We start from the raw sequence: 23,238 nt of genomic DNA, 5'->3' as shown, positions 1-23,238 counted from the left end.
CGGGAGATCTCCAGGCCCCACCTGGAGGCTGGCAACACTAGCAGAGTCAGAGGGGGCTTTTGCCCAGCAGGAGATCTCATTGGCTGTGCAGATTTTTTTAAAAAAAACATTGCTTTGCCAGTAGCTGCTGTTACAGCTTAACGATCTTTACAGCATGACTGAAAGTCCAGAGAAGGGCGACAAAGATGGTGAGGGGTCTGAAGACCAAGTCCTCTGAAGAAAGGTTGAAGGAGCTGGGCATGTTTAGCCTGGAGAGGAGGCAACTGAGAGGTGATAGGATCACCATCTTCAAGTACTTGAAGGGCTGTCATATAGAGGATGGTGTGAAATTGTTTTCTGTGGCCCCAGAAGGTAGGACCAGAACCAATGGGTTGAAAATAAATCAAAAGAGTTTCCGGCTGACATTGGGAAGAACTTCCTGACTGTTAGAGTGGTTCCTCCCTCAGTGGAAGAGGCTTCCTCGGGAGGTGGTGGGCTCTCCTCCCTTGGAGGTTTTTAAACAGAGGCTAGATGGTAATCTGACAGCAGTGACGATCCTGTGAATTTAGGGGGAGGTGTTTGTGAGTTTCCTGCATTGCGTAGGGAGTTGGACTAGATGACCCTGGAGGTCCCTTCCAACTCTATGATTCTATGAAGGTAAGGTGTGTGTGTTTGTGTGAAATAAAATATTTTAAAACAACATGTTTATTCTAAAGCCTGTTAAGCCGAGCTTTTGCCTGAAGTGTTGGAGTCACTATTACAATTAAGCATTATTCAGCTGACAGTTTGTGATTGGCTCCACCTCCCGGAGTAGCCATTTTGTTGTTGTGCCTATCTCAGAATTGCAGATGTCCACCCATGTGGATGCAGTTCAACACAGATAGGCAGCCAAAGGGCAGAATTAGAGATGGTGTCAACTGCTTTGGTTTTTTTAAAGGACATTTTTGTTTCTTTGCTAAAGGACTTTTTGGGGGGGAAGGGGGAGTTAAATAAAATCCAGCCACTGATGCTGAGGTTTGAAGGGAAAAACAGACAGAGGAAGAGGTGAGCCCCTTCCTTGGGCCATTTTCCTTCTGACAATCACCACAGGTACATCTTGTTTGACAAAGTGTACATGCACATGAAAGTATCAGCTCTACAGCTATCCTCAATTAAAGGCACTCTCCAGTTTGTCTGGATAAGTCCTTTATTTGATAGACAGACACAGCCCCTTCCAAGTATCAGAACTGAATATTTCAGCAGGTGTTACAGGTCCCTTATCTGGGACCGTTACAATGTCCCACCTAAATTCAAGCCTTTAGAAATGCACCTTTGCAAGGGCAGTTTAGTTCTCACAGAAAAGTTAGGTACATACGGTTTGTAATTGTTTTGTGTTCATCACAAGATAGCAACGACCTTGAGAGTCAGACTGTACTGTCTCAGAGTGTGGGCCGCAACATTTTTGTTTTTGTTACAGAGTAGACAGTCCACTACAGCAAGTCAGCCTAACAGAACGTTAATTCAATACAGCAATTATTACATGGCAAGGACACTTGGCAGAAAGCTCACATCCTGATGTCCGGTGGCCACACTCCAGCCACCAGACTTCATCATCTCAGGCACGGTCTCAAGCCCCCCTTTAAGCCACAGGTGTACAGACACAGCACAAGACACTGGGTGGGAGATGAGACAGAGGGAGAGAAGCAAAGACGCCCCACCAGGAGACACCACAGCCAAGGCACTGACTGGGCAGCCTGGAGACAAGGGGCTCGCACCTCTGTTTTACCTGTGCCACAGGGGAGGTCATCATCAGGTCAAGGAGGCAAGGTGCCTCTCCTAACCAGCTGAATCCCGCCCAAGACAGGAGGTCATTGGATCTGTCAGGCAGATTGGATCACTGGACCATCCATATCTACAGGGCTACACCTGGGAAGGTGGTTGGGATCAGGGGAGAAGACATGTGGCCCCAGGGAATAAAAGAGCAGAGGGCCAGGAGCTGAGACAGGGCATGTTAAGTCCCGACCGAGAGCCAAGAGGTGCTACGTTAACCACCTGCCCAGGGCATACTGAGGCTCCACAGGGTGACCCAGCTTGAATTCTGTTATGTAGAGAAGAGTCTTCTTGCCAGGCTCATTGGAACCTGTAGGACTGAGCTTGGGGACTCGGGAACAAGGGGTGGGAGGATCCAAATCCCCGCTGCCCCGCTCCAATCACGAGCCCCCTGCTGGTTTGGATGATCCAATAACGAACCCAGCGTTGTACTGCATATAGTTGGCCCCGTTCCTCAGCCTTTCTTTGGAGCAGCCTCCTGCCATGCTGTATCTAATAAAGAGCTGGTGCTGATTGTCACGACCACCTCGCCTCTTCAATGCATCGAGCCCACTAGATTGTAAATTCCCGCCCTGGAGGTCTTCCCCCCAGTGGAGAAGTCATCAGTGACGGAGAAGCTGACAGATGAATAAAACTTTGTTGGTCTTAAAGGTGAGATTGGATTGTAAGCATGTAGACTGTTCAGCTTCTACAGACAGGAATGTGATCAAATATGGGGAAGGAGTGGGGCTTCACCTCAGAATCAAAGACACACACTGCTCAAAAATAAGATGAAATAGATGGTAATCACACTGATTAATGCAAACGTATTACAGGGAACCAGAGAACGGCAATTAAAAGAAATACATTCAGTGAGCACAGTATTAGAATTCTCCCACCCTGACAAATTCCCTACATTAAGATAAGCATCTCCCTTCTCCAGGGCTGGCCCCATGCTTCTCTGCAGAGCTCTGTCCTATCAAGGGACAAGAGAGGCCTGCCCAATGTAAAGGATGCAACAGATTTATATCAAGGGATTCCGCACTTGCAGGAAGGGACAGGTCACAATATGAGCCATTTCCATGTCACATTCTAAAGTCTTCCTGGTGAAGGTGACAAGGCACCTGCTTTTTTCACCCTGAGGCGATGGTGCCTACAGAGAGCAAAGGCAAGCCTGAAAGGGCCAGCAGATGAAGGGGGGGGGGGGGCGGGGAGCATCTCTGGCAGGTGTGCCAAACCACTGGCTGCCCAAACAAGAGGAAACAAACATCTCCTGCTGCTGAAGCAACTCTGGAGGGTCATTGCCCCTCTGGGGAAGTTCTCAGGCTGCTCTCCCAGTTTACTTCCAGGTCCTCCGGGGGGGGGGGGGGAGACAAAAGGAGTGTGGGAGGGGCAATTTTTAAGGGAGAAATAGCAGGTTGGGGAAAGGTTTAAAAAGCCCCTTTTCCCTCATGTTACTCTTCCCCTTCACATTGTGGCACAAGCCACGGCATTTGATAATAAATCCAAAAACCCCAAGGGGGGGGGATTACAGGGCACACAAAAGGAAACTCTTTTTACAATGGAAAGTGATTAAAATATAGAATTTACTGCCAAACGATGTAGTGATGGCCACAGGCACAGACAACTTTAAAAAGGGATTCATGATGGAGAGGTCTCTCAGTGGCTACTAGCCCTGGTGACTGAGGGGAACCTCCACCTTCAGAGGCACTAAGCCTCAGAATCCCAGAGCCAGAAGGGAACATCAGGAGAAGGTCTCGGCCTCTGTGTCCTGCTGTTGGCCCTCCAGAAGAACTGTGTGAGACAGGATAGTGGGCTAGATGGATGACCGTTGGTCTGATCCTGCAGGGCTCCTCTTTTCAGGGGAAGGTCTCTGCCTTTTTGCCCTGTTGTTGGCTCTCCAGAGGAACTGGTCAGTCACTGTATAAGACACGATGGCGGACTAGATGGATGACCACTGGTCTGATTCTGCAGGGTTCTTCTTATCAGGGGAAGGCTGCCTGTGTGCCCTGTTGTTGGCCCTCCAGAGGAGCTGGTTGGCCACTGTGTTAGACAGGATGCTGGACTAGATGGATGATCACTGGTCTAATCCAGCAGGCCTCTTCTGATGTTCTTACAGCAACAGGGACCTTCTAGTTCTGTCCTAAAGAGTCACACAAGGAAACCCTGAGGCCAAGCACACACACACACTCTCTCTGTGTCTTCTCAAGGCCTGTAGAAACCAGCTGAGCCAGCCCCCTCACACACTGGTTCATCTTGAACATTAAAAACTACTTTGAAAACTATTGTCTGCAAGCTTCAAGAGACCAGGTAATACAGAGAGGGGATGCCTTTCATCTGCCCACAGTGAATGTCAAACTCAGGGGCAGCATTTTACAATTATGGGGCATGCAGCGTGTACTTTTTTCTTTTTTACAACCTGCGGGGAGGGGAGGGCATATGAATAAATGACACTGCTTTTTACTAACTCAGGTCACCATAGCGAAGTTTTGTCTGCTGTGGCAGGTAGCAGCAGGCTAAGTGGCTGGATGGGTCTCTCCCCTTATTCCTACTGTCTCTGATAGTTTTAGCCAGGTGATAAAAATGAGTCCAACTGTCTGCAATACACCAGAATCTATCAGCTGAACAGCAAACAGTAAATGGGAAATATTCCATCTGAGATTGGTCAAATTCTCTTTTTGCAACAGTGTCTAGACCAAAACCAAGCCAAAGAAGTCACTGACCCCCTCCCAGTGCTCAGGCTGCAAAGAGGCCGGGCGCTGCAGAGCACTTCCTGACTATGGTGGAGGGGGGAGGGAGAAAAGCTCTGGTCTCCTAACTGTTCAGCCGCCCCCTGGACTCACTGATGGGGATTACAAGTTAAAAGGTAAATTAGTTGGATGGGAATATAAATACCTTCCTTTTGACCCAGGCTTAATACAATATAGTCATTAACAGACATGCTCAAATTTTGACATATTGCTGTTTTATTGCTTTTGCATGCTCATGCTACTCAGATCAAAGGTTTGCTCAATTTGTTAATTTTACTATTCTGTCATTGAATCTTAAAATTTGTACCATTTTGCATTGAGCCACTCCCTACCAGGTAGTTTTACTATACTGTCCTTGGATCTTAAATTTGTACTAGTTTGCATTCTGAGCCACTGACTACCAGCTATGTGTGGCTCTGCTCACTGTGCTGGATTCCTTGTCTGATGAAGTGTGCTTAGAGAGCACACGAAAGCGTACGTTCTGAATAAAACTAAGTTGGTCTTAAAGGTGCAACTTGACTCCTATTTTGTTCTACTACTTCAGACCAACACGGCTGCCCACTTGGATCGATCAACAGTACATCTTGCCACACGCACCCCCTTTCATTCAGTATGCCCAGTGGACAGGGGAGACGTGGACCTCCCCTCCTTTACCTCCTTGCCAGCCACTGGAATAAGGCCTGTCCGGGGCGAGTGGCATGGAAGGCCAAGCTGGTTGGCTGTGATGCCAGAGGGCAAAGGCTAGAGAGAGACAGAGATCCCAGAACCCACCAAGGTTCCTAACCTGGCTGGAAATCGGCAGGGCGTGGCTTGGAGTAGCTCCGCACAGGCCTGCCCTGTGGTGCACCTGGGAAGCCCCAGCCAAGCCAGCTTGTGCTCACCATGAGGTGAGAGCTGTGATTTGCTTCTGACACCCTCCAAATCACAAGGCTGGATTTGAGACCCAGTGTGGTAGTGGTTAGGGGACTGGACTAGGTTCTGGCAAACACAGCTTCAAAACATTTCCCTTGTTTCTGCTTGGTCTGCCGTGCAAGCTGGGGCCAGGCACACATGCTCAGAGTTGTTGTGAGGATAAAATGGAGCCCCCACCTGGGAGAAAGGCAGAGGGGGGAAACAAACCAACCAATCAAATTCTGTCCCGGCTCAAGCTCAGACATCACAGGACTCCCAGAACTCACCACATTCAGGCCTGAATTAAGACTACCTGAGGACCTACCTACACTATTTCAGGTTTAACGCCCAGGAAACAGAAATTTATTTTTTAATGCAGAAGCCCCCCAATAGGGTCACCAATCCCCAGTTGAGAGTAGGGGATTCCCGGTTTGCAGACACGCCCCCCCTCGCTTCAGAGTCATCCGAAAGCAGGGTGGGGGAAGAGAAATGTCTGATGGGCACTCCATTATACTCTATGGAGACCAATTCCCTTAGGGTATCATGGATAATTGATCTGTGGGTATCTGGGGCCCTGGGGGGGGGGGCTGTTTTTTTTAGATAGATGCACCAAATTTTCAGCATATCATCTTATGCCTCTCCTCAAAACACCCCCAAGTTTCAAAAAGAGTGGACTTGGGGGGTCCAATGCTATGATCCCCCAAAGAAGGTGCCCCTATCCTTCATTATTCCAAATGGCCAGAAGGCATTTAAAAGGCCAGACTTCCCTTCGGAGTTCAATCCTGCTTGCTCCCGGCTCCATGGCCAAAGCCCCAAGATATCTGGCAACCCTAGCCCCCCTAACCGGAGGCCTCCAGGCAGCGCCGGGTCTCCGCATGCCACCTGCTCCCCCTTGGCGGGAGACGGGCGGGGGAGAGTAGCCAGCGCAGGAGGGAAGGCTCCCCAGTCCCCCTCCCGAGCCGGGCCGGGGGGGCGCGTGGCCTGCGCTCTCCTCCCCCCCCCCCCCCGCCGGCCGGGCGGCGCAACAGCAGACCGCGCGCAGCCAATGCCGAGGAGGCGTCGAGGTGGCACCAAAGGCGCGCCAGCCAATGGGCGCCGCGCGCCGCCGGGCCAAAGGCTCAGCCTGCCTCCTCGCCGGCGCTTCTGCCGCTGCTGCACCTCTCCGGCAACCGGCTTGAGCCGCGGCGGGCAGCCAGCCAGCGCCAGAGCCCCGCGGCAGCGCACAGGCCCGCCCCTGCCCGCCCCTTAAATAGCTGCCCGAAGGGACCGGCCCGCACACCGCGCACCACCTCCGCTCCAGCCCTGCGCCTGCTGCCTCGCCGCCGCCGCCGCCATCCGCAGCATCCGCGTCCCGGCAGGAGAGCCAGCCAAGCAGCAGCTGCAGCGCCCCCCGCCCCGCCAGCCAGCCAGCCATCGCGGCTCGCCAGAGAGATGCCGGCCAATCTTGCGCAGGCGGAGGTGAGCGCCTGGCCGGGGCGGCGGGTGGCGGGCGCGGAGGGAGGGGAGCCCCTTCTTCGGGCCGGGCCTTGCGGGCAAGAGGGGCGCGGCTTCTCCCTGGGGCAGGACGGGGCAGAGGCTTCGTGCCCGAGATGCCCTCCTGAAGCCAAGGCCCGGCAGCAGCCGTGGCTGGAGGGAAGCGGCCTGGCCGGGGGCAGTTTCCGCAGCGCTTGGCAGCGGTGTGAATTGCTGCGAGTTTTTGAGTGGCATTAAACTCTGCATCAGGCAGGGCACAAAGGTTTGCCTTCCTTGAAGCAGAGGAAATTTCAGGCTTCTGGTCTGCCAAAAGAAAAAGGTTTTGCCTTTGTTTTATCTTCAAGAAATTGGAATGATCCCGAGCATTCATTCTAACACAATGAATACGGGAAATGGTTGCCAACTCGGGTGGGAAATTCCTGGAGGTTTGGGGGTGGTCCTCAGCAAGGGTGTGATGCCACAGAGTTCAAGCAGCCTCCCGCCCCCCCAGGACTTCTTTAGTTGAGAGATGAGTCGTGATTCTGGGAGATCTCCAGCCTTCTCTCCCTGCCGCGCCCCCCCCCCCCCCCATTGGCTCCCCTGGGCAGGAGGCAGAATATTGCGGCAAGCCCAAGAGGAGAGATTGCGCAGAGCCTTTGTTGGACATGCCTGCTGGCCTCTAGAGGGCAGTGTTGCTAATGGGGGGTTGCGAATGGTCGTCGCACTGCAATTCTAAACAGGATCACACCTTTCAAAAGTCCCTTTAAGTCAATGGGAGATAGAAGGATGTGGATTGTGCTTCCACAATGAGATAGGGCTCCGATGTGCCTAGCCACTTGTTAGTTTCTGGCCACCTTTGTGTGATGAAGCAGTGGAAGAATACACACCAGTCTTTCTTGGGACAGCTGTGCTGCTCTCTTCCCCCAGGGCACTGGGTCATCTTCTAGGCCACACCCCCCATCTCTCCCCCCTCTCTCAGTGGCTTTGCTGGTGATTGATTGGGCCACATGCAAAAGAACTCTTTTCTGGATTGATTAGTCCAGAATAATAGCTAATAGAAAGGTTTCTTTAATGGAGGGACCACTTTGGCTAACTGGAACCAAGCAGGAAGAAACTGAAGGGAGGCCATACAACCATATTGCGAGCTATTCAGGATCCCCCCCCCCCTCGAGGAGAAAAGGGGGTAGGAATAAAGTGAAAAGATATTTCATACGTACATTTAGCTCTGTTTGCAGCTTTCATTAAGTGACTTGCTGCCTGATTCAGCGCATGTTTACTCAGAAGCAAGTCCCGCAGGAGCTGGCTTGCACCTGTTGCCTTGTGAGCCTCCTCAGTTCTAAGCTCCCTTCCCTCTGTCAAACTCCTCAGTTGCTACTTCTAGGTCCCCTTCTCTCTCCCCCCCCCGCCACTTTTCTCCTAGTGGCCTTTGCTGGGGTCTTCCTGGAAATGATCTGAATTGTTCCACCTTGCCAGGTCCAATTGGACAGCCAGCCCGGCTGATTCTGGATCCTCTCCGGAGCTTTGACAAACTTTCGTTTCTTTTCTTCCCAGTTCCCTCCAGTTTACTCCACCACCTTTGCTCCCATGGCCCAGAATGGGGCAGCCAAGGTAGAGAAAGAAATCCCCACCTATGAAGACTTGGGAGCAGAGAGGGGCATGACAGATGACATTTTTGATGAGACCTATCAAGAGAAGACTGGCCCCAAGCCTGCCGCCGTCTATGTCTGGAGGAACATCATCCTCATGGCTGTGCTCCACATAACTGCCCTCTACTCCCTCTCTGTCATTCCTGCTGCAAAGTTCGCCACCTTGTTGTGGGGTAAGCAAGGGATTTCTCTCTCTCTCTCTCTCCAGAATTGTCCAGTTCTTTTGTTCTCTCCTTTGCCCTTTTGTTCCGCTCAGCAGGATTTCACTCTTTTCAGCATAATGGGCAGCTTTGCTCTCAAAGGGATTTGGGGGAGGTTAATTGTTGCCTGTGAAAATGGAAATGGGCTCTCTCTCATAGGCTGTTGAAACAGGTTGAAAGCTGTATTGGAGCCTATAAGGAGGTGCCTCTCCAGGGCAACTGGAAGATCTACCCGGGTTCCCACCAGCTTCTGAACCATTAAAAAAATCCTGAGCATCCTTCTCTTCAGTGGGGGCAAGACAAAACAAAGAGGGAAGAGAGAAAGAAAAAGAGGCAATAGCAAGTTGGACAAGAGAAGAACACAGAGAACCGAGACACTTGATGTGGACACTGCACAGAGCAAAGCTTGGACATAACTCGAGAGGTCAGCCAGGTCTCTCCATAGGAGTCACACATAACAAAAGAAATTTGCATAGCCCTCTGGAGGGAGCAGAGGTGTGACCTAACCACTTCTGGATGACTTCCCTCCTACTGAAGGAGAACTTTCCTTTCACTTTGCCTCCAAGCAGTCTTCTGTGGACTGAGTCTTGTTGGGAGGAAGGGGAGAATGCCCAGGCTTTGACCTCAAGGCCTCCAACCTAGACCCACCACCTCCCAGCTGGCCTTGCCTCAGGACCTGGGGCTGCTGTAGTGGGCTTGCAAGACCTGGAAGAGGCCTGCCTCTAAGGCAGCTGCTTCTGGAGCAGATCCTGGCAGCCATTGAGAAGACTGGAGTAGTGCTGTTGGGAAGGATCTTGCATCAAGCAGGTTCTTCTGTGGTCGCTGAGGCAGTTGAAATATGGCACAGGGTGCTCCTAGCAGGCAGAGAGTATAAACATCCCTTGAGCAGGAAGTGTTTTTAATTAGCATTTCATTAGCAGCACAGGAGTTGGAAAACATAGGAGATCTTTCTTGAATAAAAGTTTTAATCAGTTATTCGACTAAAGATAATTAGGCCCAGGGTTTGAACCTCTCTGGTTCTTCTTGCCCAGGGCCAAAAAAATTAGTGATTTTAATGTTTTGGGCTCAGAGCATTTGAATCTTTCTTCCTCCTTCTTTCTTCCGCCTCCTCCTTCTTTCTTCTTCCTCCTCCTCCTTCTTTCTTCCTTCTTCTTCTTTATTCTTCTTGGTGTGACCAAACTTGATCAACATAAGAGCCACATAGAATAAATGTCAGGGTCACAGGACATGAATGTCAGATGTTTGAGAGCTGCAAGACAGAGAGGAAGGAAGGCAAACAGATGGCAGAGGGAGAAGAGGTGGAAATAAAGCAACTAACTTCAAATGCTGGCTGAAGAGGCAATGTGGGTTCTGAGCGCCACACAATATGTGTGAAAGAGCCAGATGTGGCTCCTGAGCCTCTGGTTGGCCACCCCTAATTCAATTTAAAATTTCTTGGATGTTTGGCCAAACTAATTTATCTACACTTTTCATTACATTTTTTTCCCCCTCAATTCAAGTCATATTTTTATTGGCATAAAAAGCATTTGACACCAGGTGGCTGGGTGAGAGACCCAGTCTGATTTTTTACCTAGGTGTTTGTTGCCCCTTTGGGTCTCCTGCTGCAAAATTAAAATGTGTAGCTTTGTTTTGAAATAGAGTAGCTTCTGCCAAAATGAAATTTACAGTACGATCCTAAGCCCGTTGACTACAATGGACTTAGAAGACTGACTTTGCCCGGGACTGCACAATATTAAAGGAATATTGAAGGGAATAAGGAACAAGAATGGAATCTGGGCAGTTCCTTTTATTAGAATCAATCGGATGACACTCAAAGCATTGTGTGGACGTTCCAAGTGCAGCTTCCCCCGGCCATGGCATTCAGGCTGGATCTTGCCAGCATTCTCTGAGGGATGGAAGCTGGCAACTAGCTTTCCTTCCCCACTGGGTTGGGTGTCCAGGGACGACATGTTCCCTGCCAGCTCCATTCCAGCCATATCCTCCAACCTTTGTTCTTTCACTGCACGGTCAAGACGTCATCTCCTTCCAAGCTGTGGCACTCCCAGACTCTCCCGCAGCAGCCAAAATTGCTATCCCTTTTACCATGCAAGGTGTTCTGGAAACTAGTGCAGAGGTGCAAGGGTGTGTGTGTTTGGGAGGAAAGGCAGATCTTACAATGGGGAGTTTTCAGCTGGATGATGCCAAAGCACAGGTGTGACTTCCTTTTGACTGTCTCTTTACCTATTGCAGGAATTGTGTGCTTCCAAGTAAGTGGTTTGGGAGTCACAGCTGGGGCACATCGTCTTTGGAGTCATCGGTCTTACAAAGCAAGCTTGCCTCTTCGGATCCTCTTGGCTATTGCCAACTCCATGGCTTTTCAGGTAAGAACGATGCAAGGCAGGAGAGCAGTCTTCTCAAATTCCAGGCAGTTTGGTAAGGCTGCAAGTCACAAGAGGGGAGGTCCCTTCTGTGTGGGGACTGGTGTAGACAAAAGACATACGGGGCAGTGGTTAGAGGGAGGTGGGCAAAGTCCATAAAAGCTGGCAGGATGCAGTGCTGGATCTCTCTGGTCTACCTGCCTGGCCTCCATTCTTTTAACACCATCGAAGCCGTTTTCAAAAAATGATAAACAATTTAACTGAAAGAATATAGCAGAGAATGGTTTGCCCCAGAATGTGGCTTGCTGGTTCGTATGTGGTCCGGGGTGTGAAAGATGCAGGTCCAAGTCCTGGCTTATCATGGAGTCCCCGGCTTGTCACTCTCCAAGGCCACGTCAGTCTCAGTTCTCCTTCTGTAAACTGGGAATAATTCAGCTTAAATCAAGTATAACAGCTTGTTGAAGAAAGTCAGGTTGTGCAATACAGAATATCATTCCTGCATTCGACCTTGCGGCTGTTTCGTCTAGAATGATATCTTTGAGTGGGCCAGGGATCACCGTGTCCACCACAAGTTCTCTGAAACGGATGCAGATCCCCACAATGCCACTCGGGGCTTCTTCTTCTCCCACGTTGGCTGGCTGCTGGTCCGCAAACACCCAGATGTCATCGAGAAGGGCAAGAAACTGGACCTCTCTGACTTGAAGGCAGACAAAGTTGTGATGTTCCAGAGGAGGTGAGCAAAGCGTGTGTGTGTGTGTGTGTGTGGAGGGGGGGATGTCAAGGACATGGAATCTATGCTGTTTTGCATGCATTCAAAATTTTGTAAGTGTTCACAATTCAAGATCTGATTGCAATTCTGAATATTCTAAAACTGTAGTCTGAGTTTTTGGCACCTGTGATTTTGAAGCTGAACCTTACTGAAATTTGTACATTAAGACAAATAGTTATTGTGGGCTGAAGTCATTCACAGATTGAAGTTTGGGAATGCTTGTGTGATTTCCCCAGCCCCTCCCTCCACATCAGTCTATGGCAACCAGTCCTCTTGTCTTGGCAGGTACTACAAGACGTCAGTGGTGCTGCTGTGCTTCTTGTTCCCTCCCTTTGTGCCTTGGTACTTCTGGGGAGAAACCTTTTGGACCAGCTTCTTAGTGGCCGCCATCCTTCGCTACACCCTTGTCCTGAATGCCTCCTGGCTGGTCAACAGTGCTGCCCACATGTACGGCAATCGGCCCTACGACCAGCACATCAACCCCAGAGAGAACCACTTTGTTGTCTTCGGAGCTTTAGGTATGTGAGGTGGTGGGAACTGACCTGGAGCTGTTTCCTCTCACAGGTGTGACTGGGAAAGGACCCTTTGTCTTTAAGCTCTTTGGTAAGTTCCAAGTAGAACTGCTGGGGGAGTCCTTCCTTGTTCTTGCCAATGCACCCCCCCCCAGCTGTGCTTGTTTCCTGGGTTCCTGAAGGGCAGAACTTGCTGGGAAACTAGCCAGGCCAGCCATATGCCACAAACAGAACCCCCAAATTAAGTGAAAGAAATGGGTGAAAATTATGGCACAAAGATTGCTTCTTTGCCATAGTGTTTTGCATACTTCTTTACTTGAGGATGCTGAATACGAAGGAATTATTCAGCAACCAATACGGTAATTTTTGGTTAGTGTGCTGAAGATGTACTATGAAACATCTGTCAAGGTGGGGATGGTTTCTTCCTACCATTTACTGAATAATTGTATTAGTATAAGAAGAAAACAGCGGCTTCTCTGGGACCTGAATTGGGACATTTTCTGCAGGTGGATTAAGATAGCAGACAAATACTGCACTGAGTTTGGGTTTAATTGCATTTAGCAGCAACACAGGGAAGTCTCATGGCTCAACTGCAAGCAGGTGGAGCTTCAGTGTCAGGCTGAGGTCCAATATTGACAGGAGCCATTTTTGCAGAGCTGCTTTGATTTGCCATGAAGGTTAGCATCCATCCTGGATGGAGTTGCAGTTTCTCTTAAAGAGGAGGGTCCATTGTTCATTGATCCAGCACCTCTCTGGGGAGGGGCTGTGGCGCAGTGGCAGAGCATTTGCTTGGCATGCAGGAGGTCTCGGGTTCAATCCCTGGCATCTCTCCAGTCCAAAGGGCCAAGCGGTAGGTGATGGGAATGCCTGAGAGCCACTGCCTGTCTGACTATGCTGACCTTGAACTGATGGCCTCAGAAGGGAACCTTAGGCATGGCTTGGATGCTGGAATAGCCTGCAGGTGCTTTCCCTGGCTTTGATTGGTGCACCTGCTGCAACCTCTTCCTGGAAAAAAGTGGTGCTACAGTTGTCCATGCTTTAGTAACATCAAGGGCTGATTACAGTAACAGGTTGTAGAACAAAGTTAGTCTTGCTGTCCTTTGAAAGTTCTCACTTCTGTTAACTCTGTATGTCAATTGACTGCTATTTACATGTCTTACCTAATGTCTTATTCCAATCTTAGCTGTATTTATTGCTCAGTTCACTTAAGGATCTTGGCTCTAATTAGATCTTCCTGGCAACTAAACCCACCCCCCTCCATATGTAATGTTCTGTTTCAATGAATATAAAGGTGTGTACATGTATACATGCCAAGTCTCTTGAGTTTTTGCTTATACCCAGTGTTGAACTTTGTGGGTCTGGAAGGTGCCACTGGGCTCAAACTTCGTTCTTACATCTGTTTGTCAACTCTCGTATTTGTATGCTAACGTACTGTCTTAATCCAATCTCAGCTATAATCACCCAGTACTTATGGATTTTGACTCTAACTGGCTCTTTGTGACAACCAGACCCCACTCCCACCCCCTATATATAATGGCTATATATAATGGTTTCACTGTATCCGAGGAAGTGTGCTTGCACATGAAAGCGGATATCTTGAACAAAACCTTATTGGTCTTAAAGGTGCTGCTGGACTCAAACTTCGTCCTGCTGCCTCAGGCCAACGCAGTTATCCCATCAGAATCGAGACTAGGTTGTGCATTTGCCACATGGAGAAATGATCAACCCAAAGTGCTTCAGTGAAGCCCCTCCATTGAAATGGCAGTCACTCTGCCAAGGACCTGGTTTGAAGGTCTCAAAGGGTTTTGAGTTAATGGTGGAATTCCCTGTCCTTGGAGTGTTCTGTGCTATTGATGTTTCTCTCAAATTCATCTGAGCATCTCTCTTTCAAACGGATGGCAAAGCATTGTGAGGATGTTGATTGGGCACTCAAAGGACTTTATTGGGGGCGGGTTGTAATCAGTTCCCCAGCACAACATGGGCCTGGGAACTGACAAGTAATTCCCTTGACTTTGCCCTGCCGTATCTGGAGTTTATCAATTTTGTGATTGATGGGCGGGATATAAATATTCTGAATTATGCAATTCCACTCCTGGAGAAGAGCCTTGAGCCGTGTTCACCATCAGACTGCCAGAATAGCTGGAATTTAGTGATGTTTCTAAGACAGGACATGGGGAAAGGGCTGTGGCTCAGTGGTAGAGCATCTGCTTGGCATGCAGAAGGTCCCAGGGTTCAATTACCAAGGTTCGATTCCAGTTAAAAGGGCCTGGCGGGGGGTGATGGGAAAGACCTCACTCTGAGACCCTGGAGAGTCGCTGCCAGTTTGAGTAGGCAAGACTGATTTTGATGGACCAATGATCTAATTCACTAGCAGGAAGTTCTTACGTATTTGTGTGTTTTGAAACTGCCTGGTGCTATAGCTGCCCCCCTGATCTTGGTGGGTCAATTTGTGTCTCTTGAGGTTTATTCTTCAGCTAGGGTCTTTATTTGGCCTTGATCGGCATCTATAGACTGTATTTTATATTTGGCCATTGGATCTAGATTCACCAGATGCTGTTCTCTGATAAACTTTACAACAGCTTCTTTAGTGCCCATTTCATTCACTCCTTGTTCTGTGACAACTGATTATGCAATAGTAGTTGCATTTTCTCCACTTGTCCTTCTCACCCCAGTCTTTGTGTTCTCCCTCTATTCCCTCCCCATGTAGAGTTTTTAGATTGTAATCTTATAAGGTGGTTTTGTCATTTCATTGTCAGGCTGTAAAGCACGATGCATATCAGTGACACCATACTAATTAGTGTGGCTACCTCAGTGGTTTCTCCCATCTCATGTGGCACAGTCATCACAGACAGAACTGGCCCAACTGTTCCATGGGCTTAGAAGTTGAATTCTTTGAACTATTTATCCTGGGCTATTCAATTTCTGAACAGAAATTCTGTTCAGAAATTAAATAGGCCAGGATAAACAGTTCACTGGACTCACAGTGGCACTAACAAAGTTTTATTCAAGGTATCAGCTTTCACATGCATGCACATTTCTTCAGCTACATGAAAGCTGATACCCTGTTGGTCTTAAAGGTGCCACTGGACACAAACTTTGCTCTGCTGCTTTGGACCATCTGAATCTATTCAATTTCTGCTCTGGGGTGCTGAGAACTACTGCCTCAGCTTCTAGAAGACATTCAACTAGACTACCTTTAGAAATGCTGGTACCCGCTGCAGGGTTTGTGTTCCCTTGGTGGTAATATTTTTATATTATTATTGAGGGACCATGAACCCAGCAGTGGAATTGGTGTTTCCAAATGGAGTCCCAGAAATAAGCCCCTGCTCAGAGTCAGTAAGCTGGTTAGAAATGTATGTGTCATTTGTGAGACCACTGTTGGTTGAATATTGAAGATTAATTGGTTGGCAAAGTGCTGACATCCATCTCAGACTTGGTGAACTGTGAAAGGTCACAGCAGCTTTACTTTTGTGGGCCTAGAAGACAGCATTCTGTGGCCATAACTGAGCCTTTGCTTACTTGTAATTCTTCTGATTGAAAGAGAAGACACCAGGAAACAGGGATGCGTGTTCCTCTTGAGCAAACAACATGGACCACCTCCCCTTCCTTCTGAACTCTTTATTTAAGATAACCAGCTCTCTTGTGCCTCCTTTGTTGTTTCTCAAGTGCTGTCCTAAGGATGTTTGTAGAAGGAGGCACTTATCCCTCAGTTACCCCGGAGAAATAGCTGGTTTAAAACACTGCTGAACCAGAAAGCAAAGGGGAGTAGGGTGGGTCTGCGAAGGAATCTTGCTGGCTCTGCTTGTCCTTGAACGTTTCTCCTCTCTCCTTCTGTTCCCAGGTGAAGGCTTCCACAACTACCATCACACCTTCCCCTTCGACTACTCCACCAGTGAGTACGGCTGGCGGTGGAACGTCACGACAAGTTTCATTGACCTCATGTGCTACCTTGGTTTGGCAAGTGACTGCAAGAAAGTAGGCAAGAAGACTGTTCTGGCACGGAAAATTCGGACTGGGGATGGGAGCCACAAGACTGGCTGAAGGCCCACAGCCTTCCCCTCCCATGCCCTCAGCTGCCCTCTCATCCTTCACATCCTTCAAACAACCTGGGCAGGTTTCAGTGTTCCATTCACTAACTACCAAGCAATGCTCTCAGGATGCTTTAAGGTGACAACTCTAACCCCCTCCCCCCACAGTTCTCTCTTGTGAACCAATGTTTTTGAAACCCATAACTTTCTCTTTCTCAGTCTAGGAACTGTCTTTCTCCCAGCCTTCTTGGCAAAAAAAAGAAGAAGTATTTTCTGTTTCTGTCCCTCTTTTCTCATTAGGAGCTGGTAAAGCATCCAGCACCAGCTGACATCCCTGCAGCCAATCAGAGGGGTCAGCATGGCCGCACCAAAGCTAGGGACTTCCTTCCTGAGAAATCACAGTAGTGCATGCTTTAGGCTCCTAAAGCTGGAGAACAGTCCTTTCTTTCTTTTCTTCTTGAAGAGCAATTCTTGTGCCAGGGGTTCTGGTGCCTTGTGGAGACTGAGCAGAGGGATGGGTGTTGTGAAGGTTAGAGTAGGAATGGAAAGACAGTACAGCTGCGGGGGGGGGGGGGGCTGCTCTCCCCGCCCCCTTGCTAAAGAGCTTCTGAAGGAAGCAGAGGCAGTGATCATACCCCTTGATCAACTGAGGCCATGGTTTCCCGGGAGGAGAGTTGCTTGCACGGATTCTCTTACTGTCGGGTTGTTCTTTTTAATCAGGGGAAGAGACACCCAGGGTTAATTACCTCAGTATTTGGGACTGGTGAATGGCAGGAGCCCATAACAGTGTGGCACCCCGAGGGTAACCAGATTCACAGAGGAACTTCAGTGCAAGAGGGAATTTGGGCAGGTGCCGTCAATTCCTTTATTTCAGAATCCCCTTCTTTCTACCCTGGCTCTGGGTCACACAAGATAAGAAAAGTCACGCCTGCACAGTTTCCCTCTTCCACGCTTTTAAAGGCCCAGAAGCTTGGCTGTCCTCTTTTGCATCTGGCCACCCTGATGACAAATGTGGTCTTTCAAAGACAAGCTGCCCTGTTCATGGCATCAACACTGCATGAGTGTTCCCCTCACAGAATTCAGTGGTGGAATCTGTGGCCCATTTATCTAATTATGAATTGCTCATCAGCTAACACAGCTTTTAAAAAATCCAATTCGATCGAAAGCAAAACGCAGGCAGAAATGAAGGTGATGCCAGCCAAGTGCCCTCAAAGTCAGTTGCGTTGTGGTGTCAGGTTGCCCAAGTAGCGGAAGCCTCAGTTTGCATTCCACCATAGCATTCCTGCTCTTTCAGAGGCCAGCACATGTCTCAACACAGGTATCTTAAGGCAACCAGTTCCTTCCCTTTGTGATCTGCAGTGTGTGGGGAAATGCCTGTACAAGAGCTGGGCGACTGGCCCAAGCATGTCTTATGGCACCTGCTATTTCTGCTCTTGCAGCTAGAAAGGTTGAAGGGGTAGTGAATTTATGACTTCTTGAATTTTGTTCACTTGATGTATGTATGGCGGTTCACTTGTTTTGCCAGGCCTGCACACCATAGTTACAAAGGTTGACGAGAGCAGCATGTAAGAAAAGGGCTCCCAACACAATTTTGGGAAGCACATTCCCCAAAAAACACGTTGATAGACATAATTTTGATGGCTGGAGGGGTGAGGGTGGGGAGTTTGTTTTCTGGCTCTGGAAATAATTTCATCCCAGAGAGTACTTACTGGCATAGCACCGGTGCACCTTCAGGAACTCATAGCCACTGGAGGCCATTTGTTTTGTTGGCTCTAAAAGGGGCTAGGCAAGGCAAATGACTGATATGCTTCTGAATCCCGGGCCCATGTGTGAGAGGGGTAAGAGTGGGTTTCATCCCTTACTTGAGGGCTTCTCAGAAACATCTGGGTTGGGAGCAGCATTCTGGTTGAGATGGCCTGACTGGGGAGGGCTCTCTGGTTCAGTTTGTACTTGAGTAGAATTGCTGCCAAGGTGTGCAGATGAGGAGACTTGGCATCAGCTGTGGAGGCTGCCCTCCCGCAGGCTCCCGGAAGTCAAGCATAACAAGCCTCTTGTAGCTGAGGCCCTGCTGGGCCACCTGGGTGTCTTCATCATCCCCAGGGAAGTGCAGCCACCTTTGGGCTGAACCAGCTTGCCTTGTGAAGAGCCAAAGCCCCAAGCAGGCCTCCCTGTCCTGCACATGCCCCGAATGCAGGCTTTCCCTCCACTTCAGTGCATCTTTGGAGGAGAGAGCTTGGCTGCCTCTGGACACAGCACCTTTGCAGGCGGCACACCTCTGATTTCTGGGGCATGCACCTCGAAAGCAAAAGGTGCATGAGGCAAAGAGGTGTTTGGAGAAGGCCAGGGTTGGCTGCGCTGAGCTGGAGCCTGTGTTGCCTCCCTGTGCTGTGGGTGAGACGGGCCCAGCTCCCACTGAAGCAGCTCTGGAAGCTTCACACAGGGTTTCTCTCTCTCCCAAAGTCGTGGTGCAGGCCCCTCAGGAGGATTCAGCAGACATCAGGGCGGGCTGCCTGATTTGCTCTGCATGACGATGTGCTCAGCTAAGTGTGGATCGGCTTCTTTGGGGAACTGAGCCCAGATTTCATGCAAAAACATTGTAACTGGGAGAAAGGGGGGGTTGGGGAGGCCCAAAGTGTTCTCCAAAAGGGTCCTTGTCTTTTTATGACCGCTTCAGTCCTTTTTGCTGACCCCTCAGTGGCTTCCTTGGTGCCCCCCCCCTTAAGAGAACTTGTTCTTGCTATCTACTGGCATCAAATTTGGGCACATCAGAAGAGAGAGAAATGCTTCCTCCAAACGGGAGAATTTTCCCCCTCCACGGAACAGTCCTTTGTGTCCAAAACAAGGCAACCATGATTAGAAAGAATAGGTGTCCCTCAGTTCTATTTTTTGTTGCTGTTTACCTGTCTCATCATGTCAGAGGCCAGCAAAGGATACCTTTCTCTGCCTCCTGCAGGCCCCCCCCCCCCGCCTCCCTGCAAATCCCACCTCTATGTCCACGGTGGAGCTCCTGAGCGTGATGGAGTCTTGGGTTCGAACCTTGCCTGTGCAGCCCAGACTGGGTGGATCTGAAGTAACCAAATGGCCCCAGGGGTGTTCTAGGATACTCTGTGGGGCAAATGAGGAAATGTTTTGGGGTGCCTTAAGCTTTTCTTGAACAGACATAGGAGTATCAACAGACTCTCCGCAGTATTTTATTTTCAGCTGTGCTAAATTATTTTTTAAAGAAGACTTTTCAGGGGTATTTTATATTAATTATTTACCTGCATTCAATTGTGGGTAAAGGGTTTTTTGTTTTGTTTCAAATATAGAGAGTTGATTTTTCTGATAGGTTAAGAAATAGTGGTATTGCTTAAAAATAACTGTAGTTTCTTTCCTGTTGTATGTGGTACAGATTAGCTCTGAGATGCATTCTTGGTTGGTGTGTGTGTGTGTGTGTGTTGTTGTGTGGCCTGGAATGAACAGTTGGTGTTGATCAGAACCAGTTACAGTCACAGCCTGGAGACCGGTGGGGATCTGCTTGGTGCCTCCATCACTTAATGGGTCAGCCTCCAGCCTTAAAAGGGATGCGCACCTGACTGCTTGCATGCCCTGAGGGGGAAGCCAGCGAACACTGGGAGCACTGCAACAGAAGCCATTTTGGCAGCTAAACACTTTGCGCCAGACTGGCCGTTGATTTAAAGCCTTCTTCAAGTAGCAACAACACTAGCAAACAATCAGATTGCAGCCGGCAAGTGGGGTTCCTGCCCTTCTTTTTGAGACTGGGAGACAATGGCTGTGAAGATTAATCTGTGAATTGTCCGTGCTCTGATGCTCTTGGAATTGTGCATAGGGTTTTGTTTTGGTTTCGTTTTCTACTTCTGATATTTCCATGTTTTGTGTACTGAGAACGATTTCTACTAATATGGAACTGAATATCTGATTCTGCTGAGCTGAAGCTTTATTTGTTTACAATAAAAATGGCTGATTTTCCAATTTGAGAGACTGTCTCTTGGCATTTCTTGGTGGGCTGGCGGGGGTGGGGGGTGGTTAAGGACATCCTCCCATATCTTAGCAAGGGCTTCATGGAGACCACAGGTCCTTGTTGCCAAACTTCATGGCAATGGGGCTCAGGATTCACAGTGTTCGGTTCTTCCTGGTGGCTCCTGCCCTCTTCTGCCCCCCATCGCAATTTTAAGCTCCCATTTCAAGCTTGCATTTCTTTTCAACTGCTCAATTCTCCTGCCTGCTTTGCTTATGGGAAGGGGCTGTGGCTCAGGGGATATCTCCTTGGTATGCAGAAGGTCCCAGGTTCAAGCCCCAGCCTCTCTACTTAAAAGGACCAGGCAGCAGGGTGTATGAAAGGTCTCTGGAGAGCAGTTGACAATCTGAGCCGACAGTACTGCCCTTGATAGACCAGGGGTCTGATTCCATTCAAGTCAGCTTCATGTGTTCATATGCATGTCCCAGAGGACTGATGCCCAGTCTGCCATGAAGAGCCGCTGTGGGGGGTGGGGGGGGCAGACCTTCTTAAGTGGCCTTTTGTTTGCCACAGCAGTCCTGGTTCCTGTACATACAAAGACGACCCTGACCTGGATAGCCTGGGCATCTCCATTCAGTCTCATCAGATCTTGGGAACCAGGCAGGGTTGGCCCTGGGGAGACCATCAAGGCAGCCAGGGTGGTTTCACAGCCAGGGAACGACAAGCTGGCTCTGCCCCTCACTGCCCGGGAAACCCCAGAAGGGGCTGCCATAAGTTGGCTGTGACTCAGCAGCACTTTCCACACAGAGCCTGGCAGAGTGTTCTGTCACTTTAAGGCTAGCCATGGCTGTTTGCCAGGGCCACGGGTGCCAAGCACAACACTTCACGTCATCTGCTCAGCCAGTGGCTACCAGCCAGGCCCCAGTCAAGAAGTTACTCCAGTTCAGTCACCTAAAACTGCAGAGTGGGAGGAAGCTGGGAAGAAACTTCCTCCTCCTCCAGTGCAAGCTGTTGACTCAGCTGAACCAAGATGTTGCTGGAAAAATGAAGCGCCCTGCCTCACCTATACCCCACCCCACAGGTCTCCTGCAGGTCTGAGGTGTCCTCCCTCACCCACAGCTCCTGCAGAGCTGCTTGTAAACAGAGCCCACAACTGGATTTCTGCCACGACAGGAGTGCCAATTCCTTGCCAGTGCCTTTGATGTCCAACCAGAGGCAGGGTTCTCTGCTCCTGGGGGGGGGGGCAGAGACAAAGGAGGAGAAGGACTCCTCTGCCTGAATCAGGACTTGCTCAGCAGGACAGATTTTAACAGGCTTCCTGTAGAGGAAGGAGAAAGCTGCCCCTTAAAAAAAGCCCCCCTCTTCAACCTGACTTAGGAGTGGAAGCCCCAGTTTCCTCTTTTGCACAAAGGCCAATTTATTTATTTATATGATTTATTTAGTTTATTCCATTAATCTTGCCAGTTACCCCCAAAACCCCTTCCCTGTAGGGTTGCCAACATCCAGGTGAAGCCTGGAGATCCCCTGGAGTTTCAATAGCTTTCCAAATAACAGATAATAGTTCCCCTGGAGAAAATGGCTCCTTTCGAGGGTTGACTGTATAGCATTATATCCTGCTCAAGTCCCTCTCCACCCCAAACTCTGTCCACACCCGACGTTCCAGGAATCTCCCAACCCAGCTTTGGCACAGGGTCTCTGCTATTAAGTACCCACGCTTGGCATCTTTTGGAAGGCAGCCAGTGACAAAGGCAGGGGTGACAGCAAGAAGCACTTGCCCTCCCCCCTCCCCATCTCATTAGACCCAAAGAATTCCTTTTCCTTGGCATAACGCCATCTTGTTTTGTGGTTTTATTGTATTGTGGTTTTAAAATGGTGAGACCTTTAGTGATATGACCCATCCTGAGTCTGCTTGTGGGGAGGGCGGGAAAGAAATTGAATTAATAAAATAAAATCTTTAGGCAGCCTAATTAGAGCTTGACTAGACACATCCTGGCAATTCACAGGTTCCAGTTTGAAGTCATACGAATTTTAATCAATTTGTTTCCTGCTCTGAAGCCAGATGGTTTTGTTTTAATTAATTTAATTGTTGATTTACTGATTTTAACTGTATTTGATTCTATTGTAATCCCTCCTTGGCCCATTTGTGGGACGGGGCAGAATAGAAATCCACTAAATAAATAAATGAAACCCTCTTTTTGTACTTTATTAAATAATAAACTGTATAATAGACCATAACAAGAGGGTTACATGTTATATCTAAACTGTGGTTATAAAAGATACAGTTCGAAGGACTGAGTAATCATTACAAAGGAATGAAAAAACCTTCCTGAAGTACAGGAGCAGTTTGGGATGAAAAGCCCTACAATAAACAGCATACAAAAGCCATTCTGTACAGCTGTCTTAAAGAGTGCAAGAAGTGATTCCCCCCCACCTCTGCAGAAAGGGCCAGCTTCAGGGCGTCTAGTGCTCAAGGTGAGGCCCTGCCCCGCCACCCCCCTGCCTGCCCCCTTCCTCCCTCACCCCCGGTGAGGGTGAGTGCCATGGTGGTGGCACAGCTCCTGCACCTCAGAGCTTGTGTGCTGCCCGCCATCACTCAACCTCCTGGGTCTGCGCTTCTAGAAGCTCCTGGAAGTAACGGCAGCCAGGCAGCGCATGTGCTCTAAGGCGCAGGAGCCGTACCATGCCGCTGCGCTTGCCTATTTCCCTTGCCAAAGAGGGAGGGCCCATATCTGTGCCCCCCAGGGCCATGCCCTAGACAGCCACCTAGGGCTGCCTAATGGATGGGCCAGCCGTGTCTGCAGACCTCAGGACTTTGCTAGCAAAGAAAAATGCTGGGCAGCCTTTGGTGAGACTCAAGTTTTGATTCGGTGCAATCAGAACAAAAGCAAGTGTTTTTCTGGCATCTTCC

The 23,238-nt window shown here is 49.4% G+C and overlaps 1 protein-coding gene across 1 annotated transcript; it reads left to right on the top strand.

Annotated features, from left to right (window-relative positions):
- Positions 1-8,413: 8,413 nt before the first annotated feature.
- Positions 8,414-16,391, top strand: SCD (stearoyl-CoA desaturase). Its single transcript, XM_060240769.1, has 5 exons — positions 8,414-8,679; positions 10,936-11,066; positions 11,591-11,796; positions 12,118-12,350; positions 16,186-16,391. Exons 1-5 carry the CDS (start codon positions 8,445-8,447, stop codon positions 16,383-16,385), a joined length of 1,005 nt encoding a protein of 334 aa, XP_060096752.1. The 5' UTR covers positions 8,414-8,444; the 3' UTR covers positions 16,386-16,391.
- The last annotated feature ends 6,847 nt before the right edge of the window (positions 16,392-23,238 follow it).

Source organism: Heteronotia binoei, chromosome 6 (assembly GCF_032191835.1).
Source record: "Heteronotia binoei isolate CCM8104 ecotype False Entrance Well chromosome 6, APGP_CSIRO_Hbin_v1, whole genome shotgun sequence".
Lineage (NCBI taxonomy): Eukaryota > Metazoa > Chordata > Lepidosauria > Squamata > Gekkonidae > Heteronotia > Heteronotia binoei.
Note: the sequence above shows the minus strand (reverse complement) of the source record. Positions and strands in the feature narration are given on the sequence as shown.